Here is a 16,002-nt window from a genome sequence, read left to right on the forward strand (position 1 = left end):
TTATGACTAACTCTGCTCCTAGAGCAGCAGTTCTCAAACTGTGGATTGGGACTCCAAAGTGGGTAACAGCCCCATTTTAATGGGGTCACCAGGGCTGACTTAGGCTTGTGGGGGCCCAAGCCCCATTACCAGGGCTGAAGCCCTTGGGCTTTTGCTTCAGCCCTGAGTGACGGGGCTCAGGTTACAGGCCCTCACTCCTGGGGTGGAGGGGCTCAGGTGGGCTCAGGCTTCTGTCCCCCATCTTGTTGTCAGAAGGGGTTCATGGTGCAATGAAGTTTGAGAACCCCTATCTTAGAGGGAGTGATGGAAGCCAGGCCTAGTGTTCTGAATGGAGTACTTACAAACATAGGAATTGCCAACCAGATCTGAATGGTCCCATGTAGTCTAGTCCAGTATTCTGGACTTGCTGGTGATCCAGAGAGCTGACTCACTGCATGGTGTTGGCCTCAATTCCTGCTGCCTCTCTCCATTGAAGATGAGGTAAAAATAAATTACTTCAGTTATTGCTGTTCCCTGTAACAGATTGCTGTAGCTGCCACTGGAGTGTTAAGGAATTGTGAATGGGAGAATCGAGCTTCCTGATTGCAGAGGACGAGGCAGTGTCTATAGGGCACTTGAGTTCAAGGACCCCTGGATTAGAAATTGTGTTAAACAGAAGGGGTCCCTCACTCCTCTACATCAGGGGCTCAGTGTGCGCCTTTAAGTGATTCCTTTTAACCGGGTAGGGTGAAAGACTTTCTGGTGAGCATCCTGCATTGTCTCTTACAAATGTTGCTCCATGAAAGGAGAAAACGTAAACTCCACTCTTTTGCTTCCCTCCTCTCCCCTCTATAGCCCCTGAAATGCATCATCAAGCATCCCAATGGGAATCAGGAAACGATCCTGCTGAACCACACCTTCAATGAGACACAAATAGAATGGTTCCATGCTGGCAGTGCCCTGAACAGAATGAAGGAGATGCAGCAACACTGAAACAGCTGCACGTACACCCAGTGGACTTGGCTCTGACATCTTCATAAAAGTGCAATTCCATGGCTGTTGAACATAAATGTCTGATCAAATGTAACCATAGCTTCTTTTTTGTACCTGTACTAGTTCACTGACACTGAACAGGGAGTGCAGCTCAGCTTGCTGCTGTGTGGTTTCCAAATTCCATAGCTCTTTGGTTCAGATTTCACTTGTATTTATTTTTGAAGATAACTGCTCAGTTGGCTTTTTCTGCCCAATCATTTCATGGATGGCTGAAGAAATTTAAAGTAGGACTTTTTGGTTCTTGTGAAAATATAAAATTGCAAATAAAGATTCTGTGATGGATATTGCTGCTCTGAAATGCTGTATTGATATTTCTGATCACCACCCACTTTCTGCATGCAAGAGGTGGAACGAAGGTGGGGCTGTGTGTCTCCAGAAAAGCTGTCAACTTGCCTTCACTACACCATCCTCTACTCTCAAGGGCATCTGCACTCCAATTGTCAGTACACAGCCTTGGTCTCCTTTTGCACTTGTGAATGTCAGTGTATGTCCTAAAAGCCCATTTCCATCTGTGACTGGCCAAATGATAGGATGGAGAATAAGCAGACAGCTGCACACTGTCGTCCATCTGTGTGACCTCCCTGTCTATTGCACTTCTCTCCGAGGAACAAATTCATCCACCCTGCAAAAAGCTGTTACAGGCAGAAATCTCGCTGTTCAGCAGTTCCAATCTCCATGAACACATCTCTGCACTAACCACACCTTCCCCCTGCCCCACTGATCAAGCCAATTCCAAAGAGGTCTTTGAGTAAGAACTCATCTCTCCATCTGACTTCCTACACCAGCTATAGTCTACCAGACTGATGACATAAATGGGGGAGGCTTGAGAGGAGGAGAGCTTTTTCCTGGGACCTAGACTAGTACAGCACACTCACCCAGAAGAGACAAGAATAATGGACCTTGCCACTCACTCCCTTACTTATGTTTCAGAGTAACAGCCATGTTAGTCTGTATTCGCAAAAAGAAAAGGAGTACTTGTGGCACCTTAGAGACTAACCAATTTATTTGAGCATGAGCTTTCGTGAGCTACAGCTCACTTCATTGGATGCAGTTTCCACAGTATGCGTCCGATGAAGTGAGCTGTAGCTCATGAAAGCTTATGCTCAAATAAATTGGTTAGTCTCTAAGGTGCCACAAGTACTCCTTGTCTTTTTCCCTTACTCATATGCAAATCTTAATTAATTGATTCTTCACTCCATTGGGTGAACAGGTCCAGAGATCACTTGTATTTAAGCAGGTGAAAGGTTTTCAGATAGTGTGAGCATGAGTACCTAGAACTGTAGAGGAGAAGTGGTATGTTTCAGGGAATGAAGTTTCAGGTAGTCAGCATATACAAACAGAACACTTTAGAAGCAGAGTAAAGGTACACAGGTGCTGCTAAGTGGAAGACTTCTTGTTTGTTTGAGAATGGGGTCTGAAATTCACTTACTGGGAACAGCAGGGCCCCAACTGCAGCAAGGGTTAGGGGGAAGCAACTCTCAGCTGTGTAGTTCCAACTACCCCCTTAATTTATTGCTGCCCTTGAAAGGAACAGCAGTAATACAAAGCTGAGGGGAAAGAAGACCAGTCTGGGACTCATTATGTTCCAAAATACTGAAAAGTCAAGAACTCTTCCATTTCTTTCTCACTGCACCAATGCAAGCTTCAGTCTAGCATCAGAACTCAGGGGGGTAGAATAGCTAAGAAGGCACTGCCAGGGCTGTAACTTGCTAGTTGTTCATGCTCATGTGTGGATAGAAGCCACAGTGCAATAACTAATGTATGAGACAGACACCTGCAGTAGTTTTTATTGGTCAGACTTCAGCTGCTTGGAATCCATAGTTTTCACATAGCCAAAGAGATGAGTCTGTGTGAAGAGTATCCTCTTCTCCTTGAAGCCTATTCCTAGAACATGCTCAAAACTGCTCCAAGTTATAACATTCTGTAAAATGCCATACCTTTCTTTCCCATTAGCAGCCCTGTTAGAATCACACTGACAGAGCAATGTTTGGTCAGTGTTGCTATACTTCATTAGAGAAGCTGGTGACAGCACAGAGGGGACTTTATGGGTTCAGATGGGGGTGAGAAGATGAATTCTAGACTTCCTTTTGATTAATCTATGAACCAGCAGTAGCCAAGCTTAGAAGTAAGGGGCTGTAATTATATTGTAGGAATGGTTCCAGTGACTTAAGCTTTGCTTTCATGGTTGAGGTCAGCAAAACCACCATCCAATGAAATTCTAGCCCCCCAAAATGGCTGGTATTTAATCATGCAAAACACATCACAGCCCTGCACAGACTCCCACTAACTTTTTGTTCCCTGCTTTCCTTTCACTGCTGTCAGCAAAAGTAACTGAGTTTGGTTCCTGCATGTTTAATACTGCTCCTCAGAGTAGAAGCCAAAAAGTATCTGCATTGAGATGGAGTAAGCATCCCAAACTGCAGGAACCTGGGTTTGTCTTTTCCTGATAGACAGGAAGCTGCGTTGTGTACAGCCAGTAATAACATTTATTCATCTAATATTAAAACCAGCCTTCCCACCCCCTAAGGGATTGGAAATACAGCTTTACTTAGCCATATGGCCTTGCTTCTAAAATTAAGTGAACATTTCAGCCAAGCCTGAGCTTGTTTTGCATAAGACCACAGCCCATCCACCGTATTACAGCATCTCACTTCAGCACCGTAGCCGGTGCTCGTTTTCAGAGGACAGCAAAGGATTAGAAACAGCAACTAAATTGCTTCCTAGTAAGCTGACACCCTTCCATCGTCATAGCAATTCATGTAATGGAACTCCAGCTCCCTTGTACAGTGAAGTGAATCCTCCTCTATGGGCTGGATTCCCATCCTTGCCCCAGCTCTCAAAGCCTTCCCCATCCTTTCATCACCAGGGTTTACAATGGCTTAAGAGCCAGCATATCCCTTTCCCATACTTTACAGTTTTCTCTCATGTTAAAACAGCAGCACCTCCTTGTTTTGTGCCAAGGAGATATGAACACTTCCACTAAAGGAGAGACAGGCCTTTGCTTACACTTCTCATTACATGTCTCAAGCCAGGAGACTGGCTGCGGTAGGAAACTACCAGTTTCTTCTGGCCAGACAGCACCACCTGTCCTGCCACTGTAACAACTTAGACTGCTCTTTTTCAAGACCGCAGAGACTTTCTTTGGCATTTGAACCCAATTTTGCTCTGCTTTCCAGGCTGTCAAAGTCCCAGGTGGGTTTGTGGCTGCTGGGCTCATGTAACAGGGCAGCCCTTGTGTCTGTACTTTTACTTGTACAGTTCTAACAGAGGTATTTCTTGGCAGTTGCCAGCTCGACTTGGTGGGGAGCAATTACAGGAACATGGAAGCCCTGCTTTCTTGTCCACTGCACTGCCTGGAGGGGAGCAGGGCACCAACTGGCTCCTGCAATCCTTGAAAGCATCCATCCTGCAGGGTCCATGCAGAGCAAGTTCTGACTGCTGCTAACTGTTTGTCCACCATGAGAGGAGGCCCAGGCCAGGTTCACTGATGGATCCCTGTCCAGAGAGAAGGAAAAAGAATGAGATGAGAATTTAAAAAGATTCAGAGGCAAGTAGATAGGAGTGAATGTTTGATCCAACTTAGCGGTCAACTGTGTGTGTGTGTGGGGGGGGGGAGGAGGAGGAGGAATTCATAGGAGTGGGAATATCTGAGTTATCTACTGGAATCCTCCTTTCCTCCCTGTCTCACAATGAGGCTCAGAAGTTCAGCTTCCTCCAGACCTGATCAATACTATTTCAGATGTTGGCCAGAGCATCACTTGAAGGCAAAGTACCCACTGGCCCACACATAAATACCCCACTCCATCACTGGGAAGGTGCAGTTTAAAGGAGCACCAGCACTAATTTAGAGTCTTGCCTTTCCGCCGTGCACAAGCCTTTAGATCAGAAGTTCTTTGGGGGGAGAACTTGTTTGGCACAAGGCTATTGTGCACCACTAGGTGCACTGCTATTCCCTGTGCACCAGGCAACCTCACTCACTGCCTTCAGCTCCCTCCTCAGAACTTCATCCCAATGTTTATTACACTGACAAAGACACCAGATACATATTTAATAAAGCTGATCTCAGTAACCTCATCCTCAACCTTTGTCATCCTTCACTGTGTTATCTCTAATTTAGACGGTACGCTACTTGGGGAAGAGGCACTGTCTCTTTAAAATGCCATGCACATCTATGGTGCTGTAGGAATTATACATAGTTACCACCAGAGTGTAGGGTGCCTCCTTCTTCTGCACCTCCTCTGTGGCACCAGAGGTGGAGGCCTCTGTGGAGCTTGGACCTGTAGGGGATGTGTCAACAAAGCTCTCATCCACTATCCGGAAGCGGATCTCCTCCCCCGTGTCCATATACAGGTCATGAGCCCCTTCTTCTGTCTCGTACTCCCACACCCAGACCTGCTCTGCTTCATCGCTGGCCAGCTCAAGTCAAGGCAGTAAAACACATCATGAGAATCCAGTGGTTTTCTCTCACTCAATAGACCGAGAGCCCTCAGAGCAGGAGGATTGTGGTTTGAATCCCAGGATTCACCCTCTTCACACGTTTCTCAAACTGCACCACACTTCTCCAAGCAGCTCTAAAACCCAGGCCCTTTTATCTTAGCTTTACAGCAGCAAAAAGGATAATCAGTGCACAAGCTTCAAGGCATAAGATATCACCTGGGATGGAGTCAAAAAAAGAATTCTCCCACCATGTACCCAATTGGCCAAGTGCATCATGTAGGGCAGAGGAATTGGCCACTGATGGACGCAAGTTACAAGACTGGAGAATGTCTCTGCTGTAGAAAAAAAAACCCTGCTGTTCAGGTGACCTTGCCATTCATTTCTAACAGGTGGCAGAGTAACCCTACAAGACCCACTTGGTGTGACCCGAAAGGGATTAGCTGTCTAACTTGGACAGCTGACTGCATGGGACTCTGGACTAAGCATGATACTCTAGCTGCTGCCCCTGAGCCTCTTTATAGTACAGTATGGGGCATGCAAGGTTTCAGGTGACAAGAAAGAACTGTAGCCACTTCCCTCCTTTATTTAAAAAAAAGAAGTCAATGTGACAGACGGTTAGAGGATACAACTTAGCTGGCTGCTGCAGGGACTCTGGAGGGATGACAATGTCATCGAAGAAACCAAGAGAAACTGCAAAGCAAAGAATCAAATTAGGAAGAAAAGGATCTTGCCATCAGTGACAGAGTATATTAAAGCGGTATAACATGGTCTTTTTTTTTTTCCAGTGTGAAGTACAGCGTATCAGTTGTTGTGCCTACTTAAGTCCCCCTAGCAGATCTATAGCTCTACAGTCCCACTCTTCTGTTCTTTTAAGTGTTTCTCTCTCTCAGTTGCTGTGAGAAGGTTCCTCACAACAAGAAAGGAGAGTGACACCCTGACCATAAACTAATTACTGTCAAATCCACAAAGTAAACAAAATTTTCACTAACTTTCGATGCAGGGAGGGGTCACAGATGCTGCACATAATCACAGAAAGCAAGAGAATTCCGACCAATGTGATTTACGGTTATAATATACCCCTTTAACCAAATGACTCTCAGAAGCCATGCTAAATGAATCGACAAAGCAAACCTATGCCTCCATCTACCGATGAGCTTATCCACCTGCACAATCTAGTGGATCCAAGCTCTTCTGAAATGTGCACCTACGGGACTGAATAAAGGAGGTTTGTGGGTGTGGGCAAAACTCGCAAGCAAGAGGGCCCACAGCCTGCCCCAAGTCTGAAACTAGCAATTTAACTAAGGGCTTGTCTACACTGGCAATTTACAGCGCTGCAATGTTCTCGCTCAGGGGTGTGAAAAAACACACCCCTGAGCGCAGCAAGTTTCAGCGCTGTAACGCATGAGGTCGGGGTCTCCCCCTCCCCCAGGACTGGTTGCTTCTGACAGCTGTCATACACACACATCCACTCCTTCCACAACAATGATTTTGCTTTGTGTCCCGAAGCAGTGCATAGTGGGACAGCTACCACAGTGCACTCCTCTCATCTGCAATGCAAGTGCTGCATATGTAAACACACTCTGATGCCTGTGGAAAACAATGTGAACACAAACCAACACTTTTCTTTTAGCACTCTTCTATCACCAACAATACTGTCAGCGAAAAAACTCTGCAAGTGTAGACATAGCCTTAGTTACTATTGACCCAAGCCAAATAGAAATAAGGACTTGGGGTTGAACATCTCTGTATCTCAAACCAATCTCATAGCCTAGGGTGCTGGATTCAACACAATGCCCAACAGCTATGGTATCCCTAGTATTAGAAGTTGCAATTTACCATGAACTCCATCCTGACTGCAGCCTTTAATCTCCCCGATCAGAATCTCGTCCAGAAAGGGATGGAATACCACATACCGGAAATGCACTGGAAAGAAGCAAAGATGCTAGGTCTGAGAGAGTCATATACTTAATTTCCTCTGGGTGACAGCCATTTAAAAATAAAAAAAATCTACCCCACACCCTCCAAATCTTGTATCTGATATTTCTTCAGCAGCTTTCATCCCCATGCCAACGATATCAGGATCACAATCAAACTCCCACAATACTTTTAAGTTCTCAGGAATCATGTGGTGTGCATATAACTGGTCTAAGTAATTGCACAACCTTGTTACTGTAACACTCACCAGCCTACTGTTTGCCACACTTGCTTGCTATTTTTTGTATTGGACTGGAAACTTCTCAGAGCAGAGACTACTTCTTTCTGCCTAGTACAATGGGGTCCTGCTCCTCCTGTTGGGCATTACTACAGCGCAAATAAATAATACCACCAAGCTCCTATCAGTAGATCTCAGTGCACTTCCCAAAGGTCAGTATCATTATCCCCACTTTACAGAAGGGGAAACTGAGGCACACAGCTTGGAAGTGACTTGCCCAAGCAGGCCAGTGACAGAGCTAAGAATAGAACCCAAGTCTCCTGAGTCCCAGTCCCGTGCCTAAGCCACTAGCCCACACTGCCTAAATAACACACTTAACCACTGAAAAGCAGCTGCCACGGAGGTGGAAGGCAATAGTTGTATGACAATGCACAGCAATGCTACATAGGAGAGATGTTCGTGAGGCTCAATTTTAGACAAATTCCCACTTTGATTCCAGAAGTAAACTTCAAAATATTATCTTTGAAGCTGCCTTTTATTTATTTACTTATTTCTATAAAAGGTGTTTCTCTAGCCCAGGAAGGGATGGGAGAAGTTGCTCCAAAGTAGTTACACCAACAGAGAGAATTTAAGTTATCACAGAATTTCAGATAGGCTCCCCCAGCAATCTCTATACCAATATTTATTACTATATATTAGATTGTGGGAGCACTGTAAGTATGATAGACACTCAACACAAAGAGACAGGTGCTTGTCGCAACAACCTTATGAATTAAAAAACTAGAGGAAGGGATGGTCAGAGATATAATATACAAGCAAAGCGGCTAGGGTGGGGATTACCTGCTCAGACGGATTCTCTTTCTGCTTCTTAGGTCACCCCCCACAATAAAGCTCCTGGAATCCAAAACCCTGGCTGGGTATTCCGATGATTGGCAAAGCAGAACGTAACCCAGCTTTGCTCTTCTGCAGGGCTGATACTAACCAAACCAAGTCTTTCTCCGGTGTAAGTTAAACGGATAAGACTGTGGTGATGGGAACAGAGGTGGACACACATCTGGAAAGGCCAATTTTAGACAGTGTCACTTTTCTCACCACAAACATTTTGATGTCTCAACCCTTTGTTACCGATTAGGAACCCGCCTGGCTACTGGGACACTATGGGTGTCAGAGGGGCACTGCAGATGCTTTCTGTAATAGATGGTATTTACCTTAAGGAGTGGCTGAGATGCAGGCAGCAGGATAGTGGTGGTGAGTGGTGCTCAGAAGCATGATAAATTCTACAGCTTAACACATGCCCAAGAGTCGTATACAGTTTATACTGCAGGCTACCCAATACTCAGGGACAGATACTGAAATAGTTTTCTCTGTCCAGTAGAAGGGTGGGGGTAAAGCCCACTCCAGTGGCTATTCTGGAACACAGATTAATTGGCTTAACTATTCACAGGCAAAAAAAGCCTTTAATACAGAATTGAGGTTGCAGGTGCTCAACCTCTTGCCCTTCCAGTATGGGAGAGTTTAAGTTCTCAAAATGCAAATGTTGCAGAACAAGGAAGTGTGGTGCTAAGGACCCCCTGAACAAATGTTAGCACTACAAGAAAAAACCCTCAGACATAAGAAAGCCAGGAAATGCAATTAAGGCCATACTTCCCACACAACATAACCTTCACTTCGCCCCCTTGGATCCCCACCGTGAGCAGTCCCTCAGGCAAATCACAAGAGGAGGCAATGGAGTTGGATGCCTCCCTACACATTGTTGTCCAACTAGCAGCAAGTAGTTCCCACAGCAATGGTGCTGCTCAGAGCATAGCGAAGGTCTGTTGGAGCGTATGAACAGGTGAGCCAATTTAAAGTTGCGGTGAGCACACAGAAAACAACAGCTTTTGACAGGGACAGGTGATGTTCCTCTTGGGACCTCTACCTGGGTAGAGTTAAGGTTGTGAGGCTTGAACCATTCCTGCAACCTTCCTAGTATAATTAGAGACTTGAAAGAATCCTGAGACCCACACAGCTTAGGAAAAGCAGTAGCAGACCTTTAGTGTGCGATGCACCATCCCCAGGAAATATGTACGAGTCTTCCAGCTTTGTGATGTCATACAGACAGATGCAGAGGCCAACATTATACACAACCTGTTCAGAGAAAAGCCAATGAGCAATAAATCCCTGGAGTTGTAAATCCCCGCAAATCTCTGCCCCACACCACTCTCAAACACAAGTTTTTAAGCAGGAAGCTCATGCAAATGGCCAACCAGATGAGCTGCCATAGGAGGAACTGGACAAGAGATCCATGTGCATCAGATCAGAGCACTGTAGAGGTGCAAGCCTCAGCTCTTGTGAGGAAAAGACAGTGCGCACCCATCATTACCTTCTAGGGACCCCTCTGGCTCTCTCAGAGGTATCGGAGGGCACGTGTTGACCTACTCCAGAAACAGCACTGCTGCAACCTGAGCCTTTTAGGTTGTTGCCAAAGATGGGAAAATGGGAGAAGTGAGCCCTATGAGTGGCTTAGATAAACACCACCACCTGGATGAGAAATACAGCATTTCCAGAACTAGCTCTTCTAAAGGCCAGAAACGCCCCTTGCTGGGTAGTCATGCCCTTGAATCCCTTTCTGTAAGAGACATGCTTCATTCAGAAGTCACGAAGATTGTTAGCGCAGGTGAAGAAAGCCTTTCCCCTCCATCAGGGTACACCCATCATTAACTCTAGGCCCATCAGTTGATACTCAGGTCAGAGGGAGCATAGGTTTTTTCAGAATAATGAAAATACTGAAGATCTCAGTATACCCTATGGGCCTGGGACTGCCTCACGATCCAAATTACAAACAGAAGAGACCTAGTAGGTCCCAACTTGCCCATTCATCCCAGTCAGTGGAAGATGACTACCTACAGTGTATTAAGTGTCCTGACAATGGGGCTTCTGCCATTCCTTTAGGAGACTGCTCCTCAGCCTATCAGAAATCGTTTCTGATGTTCAGTTCTGTTTAGTTTTATCCTGCTAATTTCCCAACCCACAAAAGACCCTGAACATTCCCTCTCTTTCTTTGCTGTTCAAACACTTGTAGACATCAACCCATCTCAAGTCACTGGTGGCCAACTGAGATGTGTTTAATAATCTTTCCACATAAGTCACTCTTCATAGCGCGCAATCATTCTTGTTGCTCTTCTCTGAACTCCCTCCAGTTTATCAGTTACCTGTGTAGAACTGAATGTTGCAATCTAATCATAGTCCCAGTATTTCTATATATGAGGGGTCATGATCTCTCTGGTCTGTGTTATGATGCCTTTTTATATGCTGTACCAAATCTCATCAGCTTTTTTGTTGCCAGATCACATTTCAAGTGCTTAGTGCACAGCAGTGAGATACTATCACCCCATGAAAAGAAAAGGAGTACTTGTGGCACCTTAGAGACTAAGGTGCCACAAGTACTCCTTTTCTTTTTGCGGATACAGACTAACATGGCTGCTACTCTGAAACCTATCACCCCATGGTTTCTTTCAACATTACTGCCTTCAAGGCATTTCTCCAGCCAAGACATGTAAATTTGCATTTTTCCAGGCTGAGTGTCCTATTGCTACTTCCTACTCCTGCCAACTACTCTAAGTTCCCTTCATTATTTCTCTGCCCCACTTGGCATTCTTCTCAGTTCAGTATTCCCTCGGAATATCATTACTGTGCTCTTTACCCTCCTTGTTCTACATAATTTGAGATCACACTAAGTAATGCCAGAGCCATCACCTTCTCCAACTCAATATTTTTGATCATTACCCTTTGTAGATGGTCCCTTAGGTAGTTTTCAGTCTTTGTAATGGTCCTCATATCCAAACCAGTCTGAATTTAATTTTTTGCTACTTACGCTGTCACCCACAGCTGCATAAAAGTCTGGTTCACATGTTCAGTGCTCTAAGCTTTACCTTGTTAGCTAACTTCTTATTTAGTTCTTCAGCAATGGAGTCATTGAGCTTCATTTCAAACTGCCACGGAGGAATCCGTACCGTATCCACCATCTCCACTAGAACAAACATGGCGGCTAGTAGCAAGTGTCCCTGTAGAAAGAGAGCAGAAGGCCAATAAAGTCTGGTCTACACTACAAAGTTTTGCCAGGAGAGCTATGTTGGCTAGGAGTGGGGGGAAATAAAAATCACACACAACTAGCCGATATAGCTATGCTGGTAAATCCCCCAGTATGCAAGCAACTATGCTGACAGAAGCATGCTTCTGTTGGCATAACTAATGTTGCTTGGGGAGGTGGTGGAGCTATGCCAGGAGAACCCCCTATGCAGGCCAAGGCTCTGTACTGTAGATAAACCCTAAAAACAGAAGGACCCTTTGAGATCAGGGGTGGGCCTCTAACAGCTCATAACGGTTGGGTGAGGTGTCTGGGAAATCGTTCAGTCCCTGCAGCGTAGACACTTCATTCGCATGGAATGTCTATAAAATCTGGCAGGTTCAATAAAATACTCAAATGATTCAGCTATGCAGCAAAAGTAAACCCCAAATGGTAACTTTCTATTTTTCCATTCAAGTCTCCAGCTCAATCCTTTATAATCATGAGTTCTTTGGGACAAAGATTATCTCTTCTTTATATGCATGCACAGTGCCTAGCAACTGGGCTTCTAAGCACTACCCAGTAAGACCGCTGAGAAAGGGAACAACATAATTGCTGAGAGCACATCCACAAGACAAGCTCATGCGTAAGTGAGGATGTGTCCCCCCTGCTGGAAGTGAAAGGAAGGGCTCCTGAGAGAGCATGACTGAAGGGAACTTTGGTTCTTAGCTCATGCAGAAGATTCTGCACCACTCCACTACCTGCCTAAAGGACAGGTTAGGCCACTGTCAAAGATGCCACCTGCACATTGTCACAAAAAAGTGATCTTCAGTTGTGGGTTGAGGGGAAGAAATGGCATTCATTCATACAAACTCAGGAGCAACCCTGTGAACCCACACTGTCTAATCCCTCCCCACTAAAAATACAATCCCCCACATATAGGAACAAACAAAGGAAAATCATTTGCTTTTTTTAAAAAAGGAGTTTGTAATAGCTATTAAGGTGATGGGCACATTACAAATCCCTAAATTAGATACTGTAGTTAACACAAATTGATCCTTAATTACAATATGCCAGATTCGCATGTGCCCCAATGTTAGGTAGTTAACAGTTCTGGGCTTTTTTCCACATTTGTAGAAATGCCCACATTTGTAGAAAGGGACTTAGACAAAAACTGAGTAGCATGGAAGGGGGATAGGAAAATCAGTTTGGATTAATTCCTCCAGGGGTAATCAACAAACAGACCAAGGGACACATCCAGACTACCAGTCACCTTTGAATGGCGCTCCAAAATATTTTTATTTATTTATCATTATTGGGGATTTATTATTTTCTTCTCTGTATCTTGACTATACCTTGATGAAGAAATTTGGACCTTGAGAAAAAAATAATTGTCTACCCCTGATTAATGACAGGTTTCAGAGTAGCAGCCGCGTTAGTCTGTATCCGCAAAAAGAAAAGGAGGACTTGTGGCACCTTAGAGACTAACCAATTTATTTGAGCATGAGCTTTCGTGAGCTACAGCTCACTTCATCGGATACATAAAGTGGAAAACTTTATGCATTCGATGAAGTGAGCTATAGCTCACGCAAGCTTATGCTCAAATAAATTGGTTAGTCTCTAAGGTGCCACAAATCCTCCTTTTCTTTTTGTCTACCCCCGAGTTACTCCTAGCGGAGCCCAACGCAAGTGTTTCTATCGGACACAGGGCGGCCCCTCAGCTGGGGAACACGGGGTACCCCCGGGGGATCAGCGCAAACCCGGATCGCACAAAGGCCCATCGCGGTCCCGAGGCCTTTCCCCCTTAGACAGCGACCAGCGGCCTCCCGCCCGGGCCGGTCACCGCGCGCTGCTCCCGCGCGCCCGCTCCCCGCCCCTGGCTTCAGCCGCGCGGCCAGGCTCGCCCTGGGCCCGGAGAGCGGCGTGGCGTGGCGCGGCGCAGCGTTCGCGCGGGCTGCGCTCGCCCCCCCCTGCGCAGCCCCCTCCTCCCCGCGCGCGACGGTAGGGCTCGCCCAGCGCCCCCACCGCCCCTGGGGGCTAACGGGCCCGCGCGTGGCCCACCAGCGAGCGAACCGGGGGGAGGGGAGAAGTGGACCCTATGGTGCCGCAAAGCTTGGCGGGATACATAGACGGCTCCCGGAGGACCAACCTGGTTCCTCTCCAGGCACCTGCCCTGCGGCCCCTTTGAGGCCCCCCCCGTGCACCCACCTCTCCCGGGTGCAGCGCGCACGTGGCAACCGCAACACCGGCGCCAGCAGATCGTCCCGCGCTGCTGCAGCCTCCTAGTTACCGGCCAGGTGACTTCCGGTGGGCTGGCCAATCGCCTTTCCCGGGCGGGCCGAAGGGGTTGATTGACATATGGAATCTGTATCAGGTGACCAGGGCTCCCCCAATCCCCGAGCGAGGAGCGAATCGGGTCTAGCTCTGCGGGCGGGTTGTTGCAGGGTGCGCCATTCCCCTAAGCCCCCAGTTGCAGGGACTCCCCTGATCCCACCCAGGCTCGCGGGGCAGCGACGTCACGTCCCTGCCCAGCCCCGCGCCGGGCGCGCTCTGGCCTGGCCGCGCTGCCGACTCGTGGCGCTGGTGCCGGAGAGGGCCTGGCGCGGGGTTCCGCTCGGCCCGCGGCCGAGGGAGCCGGAAACGTGCTGGGGGTAGAAGGGGTCGGGCTCGCTCGGCCCCGCCCCGGCAGCCAGGCCCGCCCCCCACCCAGGCCCTCAACCTGCCTCTCGCCGGCAGGGTCCCGCCCCCTCCACTCGCTGCCCAGCCCCGGCTGCCAGGAACGGGCCGGGGGCAGGCACAGCACAGAGCCCCCTCCCTCCCCCCGGCGGGCCAAGCAGAAATGGCGGGGAGGGAACTTGACCCCACAGGCCTCCCTACGCGTCACCTAGGCCTGGCAGGATGTGGCGGGACAGCCCCCTGGGGAGCCAAGCCAGGGCTGGGACTGACCCAGCCATGAGGAGGGGACCTCGGTGCCCTCCTGGGGGACACATTGTGCAATCGCTAGAGCGCAGGGGAGCAAACTACAGGCCCCTCTAATCTCCGCATCCTGTTTCCTGGTTTAGCAGGTCAGGTGGTCATTGGTCCAGCTCTTGGGCTATCCCAGCTGCTGCCCACACCCGACCATTGAATGGCCAGTGATGGTCATTTTGTCCCACCTTTATGCCATGCCAGAGCAGACCATTGACCCATCTAGCCCAGTATCCTATCTCTGTTGTTTATTATTATGTTTTTTTATTACAGGAGCATCTATAAGCCCTAACTGGGATCGGGGTCCCATTGTACTATGCAGATGCAGTTCCTGCCCCAGACAGCTTATTGTCTAAGAAGATGAACAATATACAAAGGGTGGGGGAAAGGGACATAATCAAACACATAGTTGTTAATATAAATATTTTGTAATGATGTCAATAAATATCAGCTTTTGTAGCAGCCTTGCATGGAAGTTGGAGGGAGGAGCAGAGGTTGCAGGCGGAGGTATCCGGAAGTCAGTCTGGGTGCACATGGCTGGAATGCTAGTTGCAGTTTCAGCATCTCTGTAAATAGTTGTTTTAATAAAAAGCCAATTTAATTTTAGAAACTTGGATCCTGTGCAGTTACTATGCCGTGTGCAGTGCATCAAAGAGCTTTCCCCATTGTCCCTCAGCAGCTTGCTTAAATTGCCCTTGGTCCCCTTCTGTCTGTGCTACTCTGGTACTGAATTCTATGGCAGATTCAGGTAAAATGGAAGCTTTGTTTTCACATTTAATCCAATACAATCATACAACCAGTGCAGTGTCCCTTTATATGATTTATTTTGCTGGTAAATTCAGTTTATTTTATTTATGCTGCCATAACTTTTCAACATGCCACAGTGTTTGCTACTGATCAGGCCTATTTGCAGTGTAGTTTTCAGCAGAGAGCGGGACGTTTGGCAGTGCAGTGGTGGATATTTGGTATCCAAGAAGGTGTGAGAGTCAGTTTATGTTTTTAACATGCAGGCAGCTGTTGGAAGCTTTTCACACTGAAGAGAGGCTGCATCTTATTTTTTCCTTCCCTTTGTAGGTTGGGACATAGGTGACCGGAAACTATGGAGGGGCTTCAACTCCTAGTTCTCCTTCCCCAGGAACTCTTGACAACCACTAGCCTTCCCATTTCCCCCGACCCAATATCTGCCATTTCATCCAAGTATGATGAATATCTACCTTAGCTGAATGTTTCTGCTAAAATGATCAACTGGGAAATCGTTAACACTGTTATCATTTCAAGTGTCATTGTTAGGCTTTGATGTTAACCCTACTATAGAGACAACAGTTCCCACCTCTCCTGGAGCAGTTATATCGGGCTGTTTGCATACTCA

The 16,002-nt window shown here is 47.1% G+C and overlaps 2 protein-coding genes across 2 annotated transcripts in view; one reads left to right on the forward strand and one right to left on the reverse strand.

Moving 5' to 3' along the window:
• The window catches only part of ACO2 (aconitase 2), a 31,068-nt gene extending 29,771 nt beyond the window's left edge, over positions 1 to 1,297 (forward strand). Inside the window, exon 18 of the mRNA XM_074941695.1 lies at positions 835 to 1,297. Within this exon, the coding sequence (XP_074797796.1) occupies positions 835 to 972 (138 nt within the window). The 3' untranslated portion in view covers positions 973 to 1,297. The remainder of the gene's footprint in view (positions 1 to 834) is intronic.
• A 1,362-nt stretch (positions 1,298 to 2,659) lies between these two features.
• On the reverse strand, positions 2,660 to 14,193 carry POLR3H (RNA polymerase III subunit H). The gene is made up of 7 exons (XM_074941705.1): positions 13,875 to 14,193; positions 11,533 to 11,664; positions 9,652 to 9,748; positions 7,306 to 7,392; positions 6,096 to 6,159; positions 5,233 to 5,440; positions 2,660 to 4,527 (listed from the first exon to the last, which is right to left on the reverse strand). The coding sequence occupies exons 2-7, from the start codon at positions 11,641 to 11,643 to the stop codon at positions 4,474 to 4,476; spliced, it is 621 nt and encodes a 206-aa protein (XP_074797806.1). The 5' UTR covers positions 11,644 to 11,664; positions 13,875 to 14,193; the 3' UTR covers positions 2,660 to 4,473.
• Positions 14,194 to 16,002: the final 1,809 nt, after the last annotated feature.

Source organism: Natator depressus, chromosome 1 (assembly GCF_965152275.1).
Source record: "Natator depressus isolate rNatDep1 chromosome 1, rNatDep2.hap1, whole genome shotgun sequence".
In the NCBI taxonomy this organism is placed as follows: domain Eukaryota; kingdom Metazoa; phylum Chordata; order Testudines; family Cheloniidae; genus Natator; species Natator depressus.